General features: G+C 37.0%; 2 protein-coding genes across 4 annotated transcripts in view; one reads left to right on the top strand and one right to left on the bottom strand.

Moving 5' to 3' along the window:
* The first annotated feature begins 431 nt into the window (after positions 1 to 431).
* Positions 432 to 6,949, top strand: LOC120628346 (probable ATP-dependent RNA helicase DDX55 homolog). The gene is made up of 6 exons (XM_039896670.1): positions 432 to 850; positions 1,435 to 1,629; positions 2,077 to 2,555; positions 4,484 to 4,724; positions 5,407 to 5,751; positions 6,700 to 6,949. Exons 1-6 carry the CDS (start codon positions 554 to 556, stop codon positions 6,934 to 6,936), a joined length of 1,794 nt encoding a protein of 597 aa, XP_039752604.1. The 5' UTR covers positions 432 to 553; the 3' UTR covers positions 6,937 to 6,949.
* Positions 6,950 to 7,683: 734 nt separating this feature from the next.
* LOC120628468 (coronin-1C-A) overlaps positions 7,684 to 14,942 on the bottom strand; it is a 28,850-nt gene continuing 21,591 nt past the window's right edge. For 2 of the 3 annotated variants that reach the window (XM_039896854.1, XM_039896856.1), the window contains 2 exons: positions 13,806 to 13,973; positions 7,684 to 13,270 (listed from right to left, as the gene is read on the bottom strand). In XM_039896854.1, the coding sequence (XP_039752788.1) occupies positions 13,037 to 13,270; positions 13,806 to 13,973 (402 nt within the window). In that variant the 3' untranslated portion in view covers positions 7,684 to 13,036. The remainder of the gene's footprint in view (positions 13,271 to 13,805; positions 13,974 to 14,942) is intronic. The other variant, XM_039896855.1, reaches the window with a different exon arrangement.

The following is a 14,942-nucleotide window of genomic DNA, read 5'->3' as shown; positions in this document are numbered from 1 at the left end:
TTCGGGATAAAAAGCATCCTATATTACTTATAATACCTTCAGGAATATGTGTACAAAGTTTCGTGATGATCGGTTTAGTCGTTTTTGCGTGAAAGCGTAACAAACAAACTTACATTGACATTTATAATACTAGTAGGGATAGGAATATACTATGACGTATATATGAATATGGTTAGAACAGTTCTTCGTCCGCGCTGTCACCATCTTTAGGATATCGTGTTTTAGGTTCTAATAGTGAATGATGACAGTAAAAGTCTAACAAATCCCTTGATGCACCACATATAAATCTCTTGGTCAGCCAAACACTGATGTCTTGGATGTACGGTGATACGTTTCTTCCTTTTCCGAAGGGTTAAAAAAAGTCTATGCGTAGATCATAGACTTTTTTACAAAATGACATATGTCAGTTGTCAATGTCCCATCAGTCACGCATGTGGGCAAGTTTGTTTTGATTGTTTTGGTTAGGTACGATGAATGAATAATTAAGTTTTTACCCTAAATATGCGTCAATTTGAGTTTTATAAATAACCAGATACAGTTATAGTAAACAAAAATGGTGATTAAAGATTGGACCAAAATAACGCCTACGCTTTCGCAGCCAGTGTTAAATTGCATCAAAAAGCAGGGATTCGCAACTATGACGCCAATACAGGCGGCTGTGATTCCACTTATTCTTTCGTGCAAGGATGTGGTGGCGGAAGCTGTTACTGGCTCTGGTAAAACTCTGGCTTTTGTGGTGCCTATGCTGGAGTTGCTGATGAAAAGGGCGAAGGAACAGTCTCTTAGAAAGGATTTTGTATATGCTGTTATTATCTCACCTACCAGGGAATTAGCACTACAAATATTTAAGGTTAGTTAATCTTTATTTATCAACTTGTACTAATAATTAATGAAAGTTGTTTGTACTTTTGTATGTACTGTGCATTTTTCAATTAGGATCATATCTAGATATGATATTATTTGGATTATTTAGTATTCAAAATAATAGTTCTCTTTTTGTTCTAAGAATCATGTTTTGCACAGGTATGTTTTTTTGTGCTACAATAATGCAAACATCTACAACTTATCATAAAACCTGCTAAAATTTTAAACAGTGAAAAAAATGCAAGGAATATTTAGATGTTCAAATGTCAGGAAGCAATATGCAGGGTAGTCAGTTCAAGCCTGTCTGGCTCCTAGTTGTACAATACAATAGAGTAGTATCACAATTAGTAATTAATATAAATTATTTACAGTCCCTGTGACAAGTGGTGTATATTTTGACACTACTTCTAGATATAATGTTATTTATTATCAAATCCTATTTGTTTTTTACCTGTTTTATAATATAAACTATCTTTTCTCTACTCTTAATTTATAACAACAAAAAAGTATTACTTATGTACAATATCTTCTACTTAATTATAAAAACTAACTTCATCTCCTTGTTCACAGGTAATAGAGCAATTTCTTGAAGAGCCGGAGCTACAGCACATAAGCTTGTCATTACTAGTTGGTGGGCGCAGCATAGAGGCAGATGCAGAGAGCATGAAGAAAGGAGCTCAGATAGCTGTCTGCACCCCTGGCAGGTTTCAAGACTTGTTGGCTGAAAGAAAACAACTTAATCTTCCTGGAAGAGTTAAAGACCTGGTAAAACGTTTTTGTTAAACCTGAATGTAGGTGATAAATATTATGTTTACACTAGAATCTATGCTCAATGGGCATATAATATTATATTACTAATATCCTGCAAATCTAAATGTTATTCTGTACTTAGCTAATTTACAATAAATAAATGTAGCAATAACAAAGGTAAATCTTAGGTTAATCTCAGTTATTTTTCTATTGCATAATGGCAAAACTGAATTCTTATAATTAAACTTTCTAGTTTGTATATCACAGTCTATTTACTACTAGATAGAAAAATGAAATAAATTAGTTAGTCATTTATACATTGTTATTGTTGTTAACCGAACTTGTTTTCCTTGAAGGGTTAAGCAATATATGTTTTGTTGCCAAAGGAAAAGATATATTATAATGTGATAACCGCTTTTTTTAAGTTTAATCCTTGTAACTTCTTAAACATGTTTTGTGCAGGAATTTCTAGTCCTCGACGAAGCAGACCGCCTCCTCGACCTGGGCTTCACTGCGACTCTAAACACGATACTACAGTACCTGCCCCGCCAGAGGCGCACCGGTTTGTTCTCCGCGACGCAGACTAAAGAACTCCAGGATCTGGTCCGAGCCGGTTTAAGAAATCCAGTATTGATCAGTGTTAAAGAAAAAGCGTCTATAAGCACGCCTATAGCATTGGAGAATTACTACGTAATAGTTGAACCACAAGATAAACTGCTGTTCCTATTGAATTTTATAAGGAATCGTAAAATTTGGAAAGGCTTGTTCTTCCTGCCGACGTGCGCGTGCGTGGACTACTGGGCGCACGTGCTGCCCGCGCTGTTGCCCGACATCACGATATTCGCCATCCACGGCAAGATGAAGCAGAAGAGAAACAAGGTGCTGGAGAGCTTCCGACTGGCTGAGAACGCGATTCTGCTCTGCACAGATTTAATGGCGAGGTGATTTATGACCCCTTTCATTTACATCGACCTGCCACATACAACAATTGAATGCTTGGACACAGTATACAGCTTTACGTGAATCTTTGCACTTTTCATCCATCAAAGTTCTTTGAAGGTACTTATTGGCTGCAGTTCATTAAGGATATAAAGCTTACAAAGTTGTAGTTTTCATATTTCATACTGGCAGTACAATATTTTAAATCAGCATTCTTGGCGAACGAGAAGGACAACAAGATTAGCTAGATTGTTAGTTTCGAATTATTTTTAGTTTATAAAGAACTATTTATTAGCCAAATTGTATGTTCTACCTTATTGTGCTGTTGTATTTGTATCTCTGTAAATTTTCTCTGTGGTGTACAATAAAAGTGTATTCATTCATTCATTCATTCAACTATTTAAGAACAACAGGGAAGTTTAAATTGGGTATCAAAAATAACGTCTTGAATCTGAGCAAGCCCAGTTATCTAAAGGACTGATTTAACTCGTCATGATCTTTTAAAAGTCACCGTTCTTGTTGTGCTTAATGATAAACATCAACTAATCTTTGAAAAAACTGCGATTAACGTGTTGACCACACGCGAATTATGATTGGAAATTTCGTTTGATAATTGCTAGTAAAAAAAAGTTTCTATATATAAAAGTTCAAACAGCGCTTGCCAAAATTAAAAAAAAAAACAAGAAACACTTAGATCAGAACTCTGTGTTTCTGTGAATTCTGGTCTCTTGAATATTTATAGCGCCTGATAAGTTATGTTATTAGAAAAAAAAATGCAATACCAACAAACAATTTATTAGAATGGGAGCATTAAAGAGTTCTACAGGTCCATTAGAATGTCGGGTTTGGTATGAGAAATACAAAAGTCTGGTGTTGGTTTCGGTTAAGTAAAAAGCTGTATTCTTTTTCAAAATAATGTTTATTTTCTATGCTAAAAACATTTCAATTCCTATTAGCAATTACTGTAAAAGCAGTAAAAGAAAAGCCCCATATAAACCTTGAGTGTGAGCGGGACAAAGCGAGACCTTCGTACATGCCCGTGATATTTCGGTGCGGCACTTAATGTCATTCTATCGCGTTCGGCTGGTTGCTACCCCAGAGTCTACGTGCCAGAGTAACGCAGTAGTGTTCAAACATTTGAGCAAAAGTTAAAACATTGTATTTATTTCCTCATTTCAAGTATTAATTATCTTTTGAATTGCATTTCGGAATATTCGAGCAAAATTTAGAAGAGATATTTATTTTAACGCAAACCAGGCTTTTCGGCTTCTATGGTAGTACCGCCACTGCTATATATTTAGTGAGGGGACACCTGCCATTGCCAGAAGGGTGATCAGTCAGTAAAGACCATTCCACCCTATTCTCCATGTTTGAGACACAGGTTTACTGGTGTCCCGGCATCATCCCCCCCTGAAACCTACCAGTGTCTTTGGTGAGCCTAACGATAACCCCTATACAGAGATTTGGTAGGTCTTCTTCACTTATTCTATTCTTACCTCGTAATTCCCATCTTACCAGCGCGTACACGGGGCACTCAGCTATGAACTGGTTTCCACCTCACCGCACTCTGGACAGGATGGATCTTCTACAATTCTCATTATTGTTAGGTGTCTATTTAATAGGCAATATCCTGTGGTTATGCCTGGTACCAGTGCTATATTGGTTCTGCTCTGCGTCATTGGTTGTTTTGTCTTCTTGTCGAATGACTTGAGAAACTATTTCGATTGCCTATATTGCGTTGAATTGTTCCACCTTGCGTTCGATTTTCTTTCCGTGACGCCTTCTATTACCGCCACTGCTATGTAAATATATACATTTAGCTTATGAGAGGCGTTCGGTGGTGGCGACGCGAGTTCATGATTTTCGTTCAAGTGCTCAGTCCTTTTGCGAAGTTGCTACTTCCTAAAACGGAGTACCTTTGCGCCGACAGGGGGCTGGACATCCCGGCGGTGCAGTGGGTGCTACAGTGGGAGCCGCCCAGCAGCCCCGCCGCGCTAGTGCACCGCGCAGGCCGCGCCGCGCGCGCGGGCGCCCCCGGCTGCTCGCTGCTCCCGCTGCTGCCGGCCGAGGAGGCCTACGTGCCCTTCATCCGCGCCAACCAGCAGGTGGTGCTGCAGGACTGGGCGCTCTCGGGGGACAGGCTCGTCGTCACGGACAAGCTGAGGAACAAGGTGATGCAACCGAACGTAGCCAGCCGTGGCGTTCAAAGGGTCTTGAATTTGAGCCCAGTTACCTAAACTACTAATTTGACTCGTCATGACCTATAAAAGTTACAGTTCTTGTTGTGCTAAATTTAGAAGAGATATTTATTGAAAAACACTACTATTGAGGTGAAAAACCGACGTTAGCTATAGTCAACAATTTTGTTTTTCAAAGGTTTGACTTCGACACTACACTTTGAATTGCCAAAGTCTGCGGACTCATTCCGGTGATTTAATTGATTCAATTGTACAAACAAAAAACTCTTAATTTAAAATGATGAAACTTGGTTTTCCGATAGTGAAACAACTAGATAATGCGTTACAATAAATCTTTCAATGTATTAAATACCTCTCAAACTCAGAATAAGGCGAAAGATTAAATTTTTGAAAAGATTTTTATCCTGTTACGCCACCTTTTTTTTTCTTTATTCTTTCCCATAGGGAAAAGGCAAAGGTATATGAATGAGGATTCTACATATCCTTAATTATGTGGATACATGTATATTTGTGCGAGGGTTAAGATGACTATGATACTCCTGACCAATTGCTATGTTACATAATACCGGTTTGCTTAGTTGCGGGTTCTACTTTGCGGAAATGACGGCAAATAACCGCGGCAGTTTAGCATTAACAAGTTCGTCGCTTCTCGCAGGTGCTGTCGGTGCTGCACGCGCAGCAGAGGCGGGACCGGGCCGCGCTGGACAAGGGGCAGCGCGCGTTCGTGTCGCACGTGCAGGCCTACTCCAAGCACGAGTGCGGCCTGCTGCTGCGCCTGCGCGAGCTGCCGCTGGGCCACGTGGCCAGCAGCTACGGCCTGCTCAAGTTGCCGCGCATGCCGGAGCTCACGCCCGAGCACCGCCGGCAGTTCGGCGCGCCCGCCGCCGGGGACCTCGCCTGCATCCCCTACTGCGACAGGCAGCGGGAGGCCAGCCGCCTGCTGAAGCTCGACGAGTACAAGAAGACTGGAGTCTGGCCATCGAAGAAGAAAAAGAAAATCGTACGTTGAAATTCCCTCCATTGAACTTTCTAGTTACACAGGAAAACCTGGCGACCTCCCGGTTGTCCTCACCCAACTCTCCTCGGGTTTCGATTTCCGGCAAGGGCAATTATTTTGGAATTTATAATTGTTTTTTTGAAGTAAAAATTCTTTAGGCGCGACTAGGGAGTGACTCGAGATTTTTTAAGTAACGCTAACGCCAGACGTCTGTGTAGTTTCCGCTATTTAAAAATAATAATTTGGATTGGTGGCAAGTATATGTCATATACTCCATGCTTCTTGACTTATACGCCAGCTAGTGGCAAATATCATAATCGACTAGGATTATTTATTTCCAATATTTTCAAACGGATCGATTGTTAATAGCAAAGTGAATAAAAATTCAACAGTATTATAAAAAAAAATTAAATTGCAAAGTTTTTTGAAAATTTCTAATTATTAATAAATTTTCAGACGATTATGACATTCTATAATATTTGATGACATTCATATATTGACATGTGCTGATCTTACCTTCAATTTTCTACCCTCAATAATGAAAGTTATGTCAATGAATTTTAAATAGAATATAAAATGAAATAGTGTTAAATAAAATCGTGGAGTCGGCAGAGCATGGTGGGAGGTTTCGGCCGTGGCTAGTTACCGCCCTACCGAAAAAAACGCTAAGCGATTGAGCGTTCCGGTACTAGGTCGCTTAGAAACCGATATACACACTAATAGGTTAGCCCGCCATTATCTTAGACTACATCGTAACTTACCACAAGGTGAGATTGCAGTCAAAGGCTATCTTGTAGCGAATTGAAACACAAACCACTTCTTCGTTTCAACAGAAGTTTTCAGATTGGTATTAAAAACCATTGCAAGGAGAGTATTCAAAGTGCTAGCTAACAGTAACTTTTCTTAGACTATGTGGCAGGCAACTGTTAATGTAAAATATTAATGTTGCAGGTCCAGACAAAACCATGGGAGCAAGCTAAACAGAATAAACTAGATAAACAAGACAGAAGGAAGAAACGGAAAGACTTGAAGAAGAAGAACAACGAAGAAGGTAAAGGAAAGAAGAGAAGAGCAGTAACGCAAGAGGAGTTGGACGAATTGGCGGCGGACGTCGCATTGATCAAGAAGCTTAAGAAACGAAAGATTTCCGACGATCAGTTCGATAAGGCTTTTAAAGTAGATAAGTAAATATTTATTGAAATACTTTGTTTTACTCATAAGCACCCAAAATTAAAAGACGATCCCGAACTTTATCCCAAACACACAGACAACGTAAAAGGTATTTTTTTAAACGGACCAAGCTGTAAGTTGGAGCTGTAAAACTATTGCCTATAAACAGCGCTACACTTCGCAGGGTATACAAGGAACAGGTAAAAGTCCTGCCCTACCAATAAACCGGAGGCGTAGGTGTAAAGCCAAGGTGTCTGTAATTAAACCAGCAACCACGCTTTTCAGACCGGAACCCAGAAATGCTGCTTGGCGACAGAAATAAGCTTAGCGATAGTACTTCCCCGGACACGTTCAGTCACATAAAAGCTGTATAAGAAGGCATAATATAAGCACTTTTGAAACGTCAAGTCTATCTGTTTGTAGTGATTCTACCACCGGTTCGGAAGGCAGGTTTTTACCGAGAAACAAGAAACTCAGCAGTTGCTCTTTTCCAACATCGACAATTTACATTTAAACGTTCATTTTTCTATCTGGGGAGAGATAAAAGAAGTTCATCAATTGAACATTATTGATACAAATAATAATTTGCATCATATACTACACTTCTCATCAAAATAACTAATAATACTCGGTTTAGAGAGATAATCAATTTTAAGTAATATCACAGTGCAATTCAGTTTTTATATTTAAATGTGTTTGGCGGAGCAGGAAAACATGAATAGGCTACGGATGAAGACGATGAAAGAAGAAAAATAATACTAGCAATGAAAATAGTAAAATAGACATTTATTTCTGTTCAACTTTTATAATTGCAACATTTGATCCGAGCGCATCGACTCGCGACACATCGTGGAACTGCCAAACAACAAGGCACTTACACCTAATCACTTATGACAACATGTGAGAGCATCGTTTTATAGTAACAATCGAATTCTACAGTATATCCTTAGTATAATTTTAATTATTAATTATTGCATCGTTTACATAAATTCCAACGGTAAGGTAAAAACATCTCATTTATTATTGTCAAATTTATACAATTTATAATTAATTCTGCTTATAAAATTGACATTACAGTAAAAAGGATTATACAAATTCATGTAGTAGGTATATAGGAATATAGATAATTATTATTTAGCACTTGGTTTACTCTTAGCACCGATTATGTTCCGTATATGAAAAAGATACAGTATTAACATAAATCTTTAAATTAACTATGTTTTGAAATTGGATTTTATATATTATGTTATTTCTGTGGTAAACACGCATAGACACAACATAACAAAATAATAATGTATCATAATTTGTTTGGATAATCTCTTTAAATCGTTGCTGAAACATTGTGCGCTATTATTTTACTATTTTCAATTTTGGCCACAACGGTTTTGAACTGAGCTTTAATATTTTTACACGACATTTTGTCGCCCCAACCAACTATCTCAAATATATATTTAATACATGTTTATGAGTTTTTACTCGCAACTTTGGAAATAACAATTTATTAATTGCGCCAATTTGAATTTTGAGCACCGGGTACCTGCCAATTGGCACACATTAAACTGTTTTACCGCTCGTGAAGGTCCCAACTTCACCTAGTGAATAAATACATAGCTTCATATACTATTGCTGTGAGTAATCACTGTAAGTACACATTAGCTCGGCTCTCCTGCGTTTAACATAACCTATTAGGCTTAAAAAAACTCAAAAGAAAAAATTATACAAAAACGAAGGTCCACATACAAATAAAAAAGAAATAATTTACACAAAACCGTCCAGGGGTCACAGCGTCTCGTACAGTCAACATCATACACTGCCTTGTCATGATCTTAAAATACGAACATCTAAAATGACGCCATCTTAAAATAACAAGAAAAAAAGATAATCATCATAAGTATAATACTATTTATATAAACTATAATACTTGCTGTCCGGAGAGAGACAGCATAACTTAACCTGCACCCCTAGCAACAAACTTTTTAACCAGATATTAAAATTGTTTTTTAGGTCTGTGTAAAACTTCGAGTTCTCAACGGCGTGACTTTCTGCGGTAAATATAAATTTTGTCAACTCCGGTCTAATTTATCAATTTAAAGGCCTCGATTCCTCGCTATCAATTGTATACAGATCAGTCTTTAAATTTTAGCTTAACAATGATAAACTTAGAAATATTTATCATTATCGAAGAGGAGGCCTATAGATATACCGCCTATAGATAAAACATACTTACGGTAACTTTACCGTTACTACATCAGCAGAAAATAACAAATAAAGACTGCCGCTGCTAAAAGATTACCAAGATATGTTTAAGTTGACGCAATCCGTATTTAGCGCAAAATACGCTATCGTGGCCCCATCGACCCAAAGACCAAGTGTGTGATGCTAGGGGAAATGAAAAATGTTAATTTCATGTGACGTGACTAGCTGTCAAAACCACAAGCTATGATTAGGATTTATTGAACCCCAACTCTACTGCGCATTTGTATACAGATTCTGGATTCGAGAAATGTATAAAGCCTTGGTCGTTACCCCACCTACAAATCACGTGTGAGATCCCCAATCATGATTATCGGCCGAGTTAAAGACAACGATAGAAGGCGCCCTGTCGCTGGAATTCAAACTAAATCTCGATCATAACTTTAAGTTTTACTTTTACGTAATAAGCTAATATGAACGGCCAAAATGATGACTTTGAAAACCTTCTCGATCTTTCGACCGGATAAAATTTGCTTCCCCGCACCCGAGTTAAAAAAGCCAGAGTGCCAGCGAGAGCACAACTAAAATCAATAAGAAATATTTAAAGTTAAATTTATAATTGCATGAAGTAAATCAACTAGTCTTTATTTAAAACCCTACCCATGTTGACTTAATGCGTAATGGTATAATGTAATCTATAGTAATAAAATGCTATAAATATCTGATTAAAGAAAATGAATATAATATTATTCTAAAAAAACTTAATTACTATCGTGAATAATTGTACATCGTCTATAATCACTAGAAAACATTTTTTTTGCAAATGAAATGGTTGGTGTAACCTGCAGACTGAGTAAACGTCGGGCAATTACCTTGTTTTCATATCGTATTTAAAGCGCAGACAACGTCCCTCGGGATAAGTCCTTTTTTATAAACGAACTCTATCCTATATTATTTTATGTACCCCTGACTAAGTTTATGCTAAATTTCATAATGTTCGATTGAGAACTTAAGAGTGAGAGAGTCAAAGAGTGACATACATGCATAGATATCATACGCATTTATACTAGTTAGGATGAGTACCTTTAATTTACTTCATGAAATTATAAGTGTCGAGATGCATGTGTTAGTACACTACACAGTGAAGTTTAACACTACAAAGATAAATAATATAGTAAAAGTCATAATCATACTGATAGCGACGACGGTTATTCTATTATTAAACGAAAGCGGAATTCAAAATATTAATAAGCACCACGATACCGGACTCTTACATCTAGAGCTGACCGCAAATTGCACGCGCCGTACGCGCCGCATTTTGTGTTCTAATTTTAAATATTGAATGATCGAATTACTTCTTTAGTACAAATGGAACAGAAAAACAATGCTTTTTTTTCCTGACACACTTAAGCGCTTGTATACGCATATTTGCGAAATTTTTGAACGATCTCCTATGACTTTACTAAATTCTCATTAAAAGTAGCGCATAACATGCGTTCGGGATTCGGCGCGTGCGATGAATGTCCGATCAACTTAATACAGGGTACACAATACGTCAAGTTAAAAAAAATGTCGACAATATTAACAATGAACTATAATTAAAATGACTGTTACTTTATTATAAATAGCGATAAAATGATGACTTCTCTTTGCCTACTTACGATAAACATATTTAAATTACATACAAATGCAAAACAAGACTACATTAAAATTGTGACCTTTCCAATTCATATTTAAAATGTTCAAAATCATGCAAAGAAATTAAAAAATTAAAATGAAGATGCCATCTTGTTTCACATTTGCATAAACTAAAAAACGGCGATTACATTATATTATCATCATTACATAGTTGAATAAATAATAATTTTGTATTATAATATTGCTTTATTAATGATTATTAAAAGCTAAAAGCAATTTTTTTTTTTAATAAAATGTGTGCCGGCACACTTACCAACATCCTGACAATCCCAACATGTCAGTGACAAATAAGTTCAAACTAAACTATTTTAACAATGCATTATTTGGAAAATATTTCATATCTGAGAATATAAATGAATGTATTTCCAGTCAAAATTGTTATAAGTGTGCACGCACAGCATTACAGAAAAAAATACAAAAAAATTAAACCAAAAAAATCTCTCGAAGTGTATGACTAAATGCAATACTTATAGGCAAGGTACAGACAGTAAATAAATTTAAGTCACAATAAAATGTCACTCATCATAAATAACATGTAAACAGTTTATTTTGATGGCTCAGTTTGTTGGCTAAGAACAAAATGAATAAGAATCCCGGATCTGTAATAAAATAGTCGGAAATATATAAATTTCCTCGGGTTTCGCTCTTTCTGTCTGTCTGTGTTTATCTTCTTAGTCAAAGTTAAGGATAAAATACCTTTTAAGATAAGATTGCAATACCTACGGTGTAATATCCAAACCTTACCGACCGCCTGCACCTTGCCGCACATCACCAATTATTCTAAATCCGTTTTTGAGACTTGTTACTGCTTCGTACATATAAGGCACTATTGTTATCACTCGCTATATATTTATATTTACAACGTTAAATAGATAAATAAGTATTAATTTTAATTTCGCAAAATGTTCTCTGCTGTCGGTGCCACGCTGTCATATTTTTGGTCGCAGATAAATAAGGTCACTTTAACATAGTATTTCCTCGTATTGCGATTTGTGCGCAGCCTTTTTTTTTACGAAATAATAAAATATAAATCAATACAGTTCTCCGCCACTAAAGTTGAAACAACGAAGTTGGCGATATCAAAACATCATTCATCAGATATGTACGGACAATAATATTTGATGAATATTTGAGATTCCCAAATCAGGCATGATACTATGCATCATGCCTTATCTGGGTAAAAGTTGAAACGTTTATTTATTTATTTAGTATCAAACATTCATACTAACTACCGCGTAATATTACTTTTGCAAAAAAGTTCTTGCATATTTTACCAACGTTTCATACGAAGCAACGCGCCAGTCTGCGGTAGGACGTTAACTGACGACATATCTGGTTAGGTATTCAACTTTCGTAACGTAAGTAACGTTTGCTTCGAGAGCGTGTCAATAAATAGTAGAGGAAGATTACTTTAGGCCTTATTAAAAAAATACTTCTAAATCTTATATCAAGCATATTTTCCACTAAATTAGGTGGAAAATATGTCTCAATTTGGGTAATTTTAGTAAAAAAATGGCCATTATGATATGTGGTTCATATAATTTTCTTTTCTTAATAAGCGGTATAATTTGTAAAATCAATAACAATAATCTAATATATCAATCAGAGCCTTATAAGCTGTGGAGTTTGACGTCGAACTTGACATTTGCTGTAGGAAGAGGTGTCAACGTCACCGAATGCAACTTTCATGTTGTAGAAAATTTAATCATCAAACTGTGTGGTTTCCATATATTCCCTTCGTTTAAAAACGTTACGATAGAAAAATATATCATCAAATATGAAAAACACGACCGAAGTGAACCTCTCTTATTTAGTATATTTGTTTCGATCAAACCAATTGCAAGTTAATGAAATAAAAATCTCATTATTGAGTAGTATCCGATACTGCGGTAGATTCTATACAGAATATTTAAAGTTTATTAAATAAGAACTTCTTATTTTACAATCAGATTATTCGTTTTTTCACCAAACTTACAGAACTTTTCACTTAACATAATATTACAAAAAATCCAGTCGAAAAGTACTATTACTGCTCTCGGGTTCGAACCGAACTGATAATTCAAATATACACTCTTCTGTAAGGTTGGTGTTCGGTGTCAAAACGCACCCGCATTCACAGACACGCTCCGTGGTGCCGCCATCTAGGTCACGTGGCACGCTTGTGAGTGCAGGCGTTCGTACTACTCGGTTACAATTGGTTCGATCGCACGCCAGCACGCTCCTCGGCTCACACCTCGTCGGGCGCCATGTCCTCGTCGTGGTTGTGGTCGGGAGCCGCGGAGGGCGAGGGCGCGGCGGGCGCGGGCGAGGGAGAGGGCGCGGGCGCGGGCGAGGGCGAAGGCGCGGGTGCGGGCGCGGCCGCCTTGACGGTGGCCTCGAGCGCGCGGATGCGGTTCTCTTGCTTGACGATCACGGACTTGAGCTTGCGGATCTCTTCCATTAGGTCGGACATTTGTTTCTCCTGGAACGTTGAGTTATTGAGATTATTGCATTCGGAAATAACTAATTTCGTGTCTTTAGTCTATCTTCAGCTATTGCTTTTATGGTTTTTTTCACTGATGACTAGTTAGTAACACCTTGTGGCAAGGATCATAGATAAGTTACTTTATTGCCACAAGGTGTGGTATTTTTATTATGACATTTTTCATTTATCGTATGAATTTAAGGTCATTATAAAAAACGAATTTATATTATTTTCATCTGTCAAATGTCAGTTTGCGAGTACCTCAAACATTAAGCACCGCCCAATCGGTGTGGTAACTTTAGATGGCGCGTTTTTTCTACGCATCAAACCTAAGGCAACCGTTCCCTAGTGAATTATTCTATTAAAACAAAATTATATTCTTTTAATATTTAAATATATATGTTTTTAAATCAGCTAGCATAGGCTAGTGTCATTTTCTCTCCCCAGGGAAAAAAACAAAATATAATGGTTGCACGGATGGAACGCATCCGGATGGATCTTTTTTTGCGTCTGGTATCGTCGTTACACTCACCACGACGGCGGCGAAGGCGGGCGGCGGCGTGGCGGGCGCGGGCGCCGGCGTGGGCTCGCGCTCGTCGGCGTCGCGCTCGCGCGGCGTGGCCAGCGCGTTGCGCTTGGTGACGGTGAGCGTGGTGGCGCGCCCGGCCACGTAGCCGCCCTGCACAACAAGCGCGCGCTCCTGAAGTTTGGTTAGGGACCCCTAGCCTATAGCATCTGTCTGACAACGTTCCTGATGGCTGGGAGGGCGTCGGTTCACAATCTAACTGCGTTCACTAACTGCATTTCGGACTCGTATAATTTACTTACTGAAAATATGAACTTCGTTACGTTTATTTTTTAGCTACAAAGATTAGAAGTATTTCAATTGTATTGAGTCAGCTTTTTGTGGTGAATAGAGACCGTGTTCTATTAGCGATCATATTATATATATTAATTGACAATTATATATATTATTTGACAAATTAATTGACAAAAGCTTGAAATCTTTGAATACTATAATTTTATAAATATAAAAGAAAGTATTGTATGGAACTTCATTTGTAGAAAACTTTAATGCATTTACATGCATTTTAAAAATAAGTAATCCGTAAGTAAATTATACAATTATACTCATACCAATGACTTTAAATTTATTTCAAATTATTATAATAATGTTTGAAAAATATCCACTTTAAACTTTAAGATATTAAAAAATGAAATTGAATAATCTAAGGTCCATTACAACAAATTTAAATTACTTCTATCAGCTTTTAAAATATTTAGGAATTCTAAAGTTTGAAATCGAGTTAGTTAAACAAAATCAAAATCTTCATTGCAAGTAATTAAGGAAAGGTTATTTGAGAAAGCCCGAAAGTTAGTAAACACCAAAAATCAAACAAAAAAAGGTTATATAATAACGCAACAAATACAAACGAAATGTATTTGTTCATAGTTAGAGACAAGCCAGCAGAAACATTCATCACAACAAATGCTTACAATTCTTACTTTTCTAAATTATACGAATTATGTTTTCACATGATTTGATCGAGCCTCCTAAAATATCAAGGCCATCTGGAAAGCGCATTAAAACGATGAGAATGCCCAATTCGGACCCGATTTTAATAAAAAATCTGATACAAAATCTCCAGATGGAAAATTCAATTTAGCA

The sequence above is a fragment of the Pararge aegeria genome, chromosome 12, assembly GCF_905163445.1.
Source record: "Pararge aegeria chromosome 12, ilParAegt1.1, whole genome shotgun sequence".
Lineage (NCBI taxonomy): Eukaryota > Metazoa > Arthropoda > Insecta > Lepidoptera > Nymphalidae > Pararge > Pararge aegeria.
This window is presented reverse-complemented; position numbering and strand designations above follow the sequence as displayed.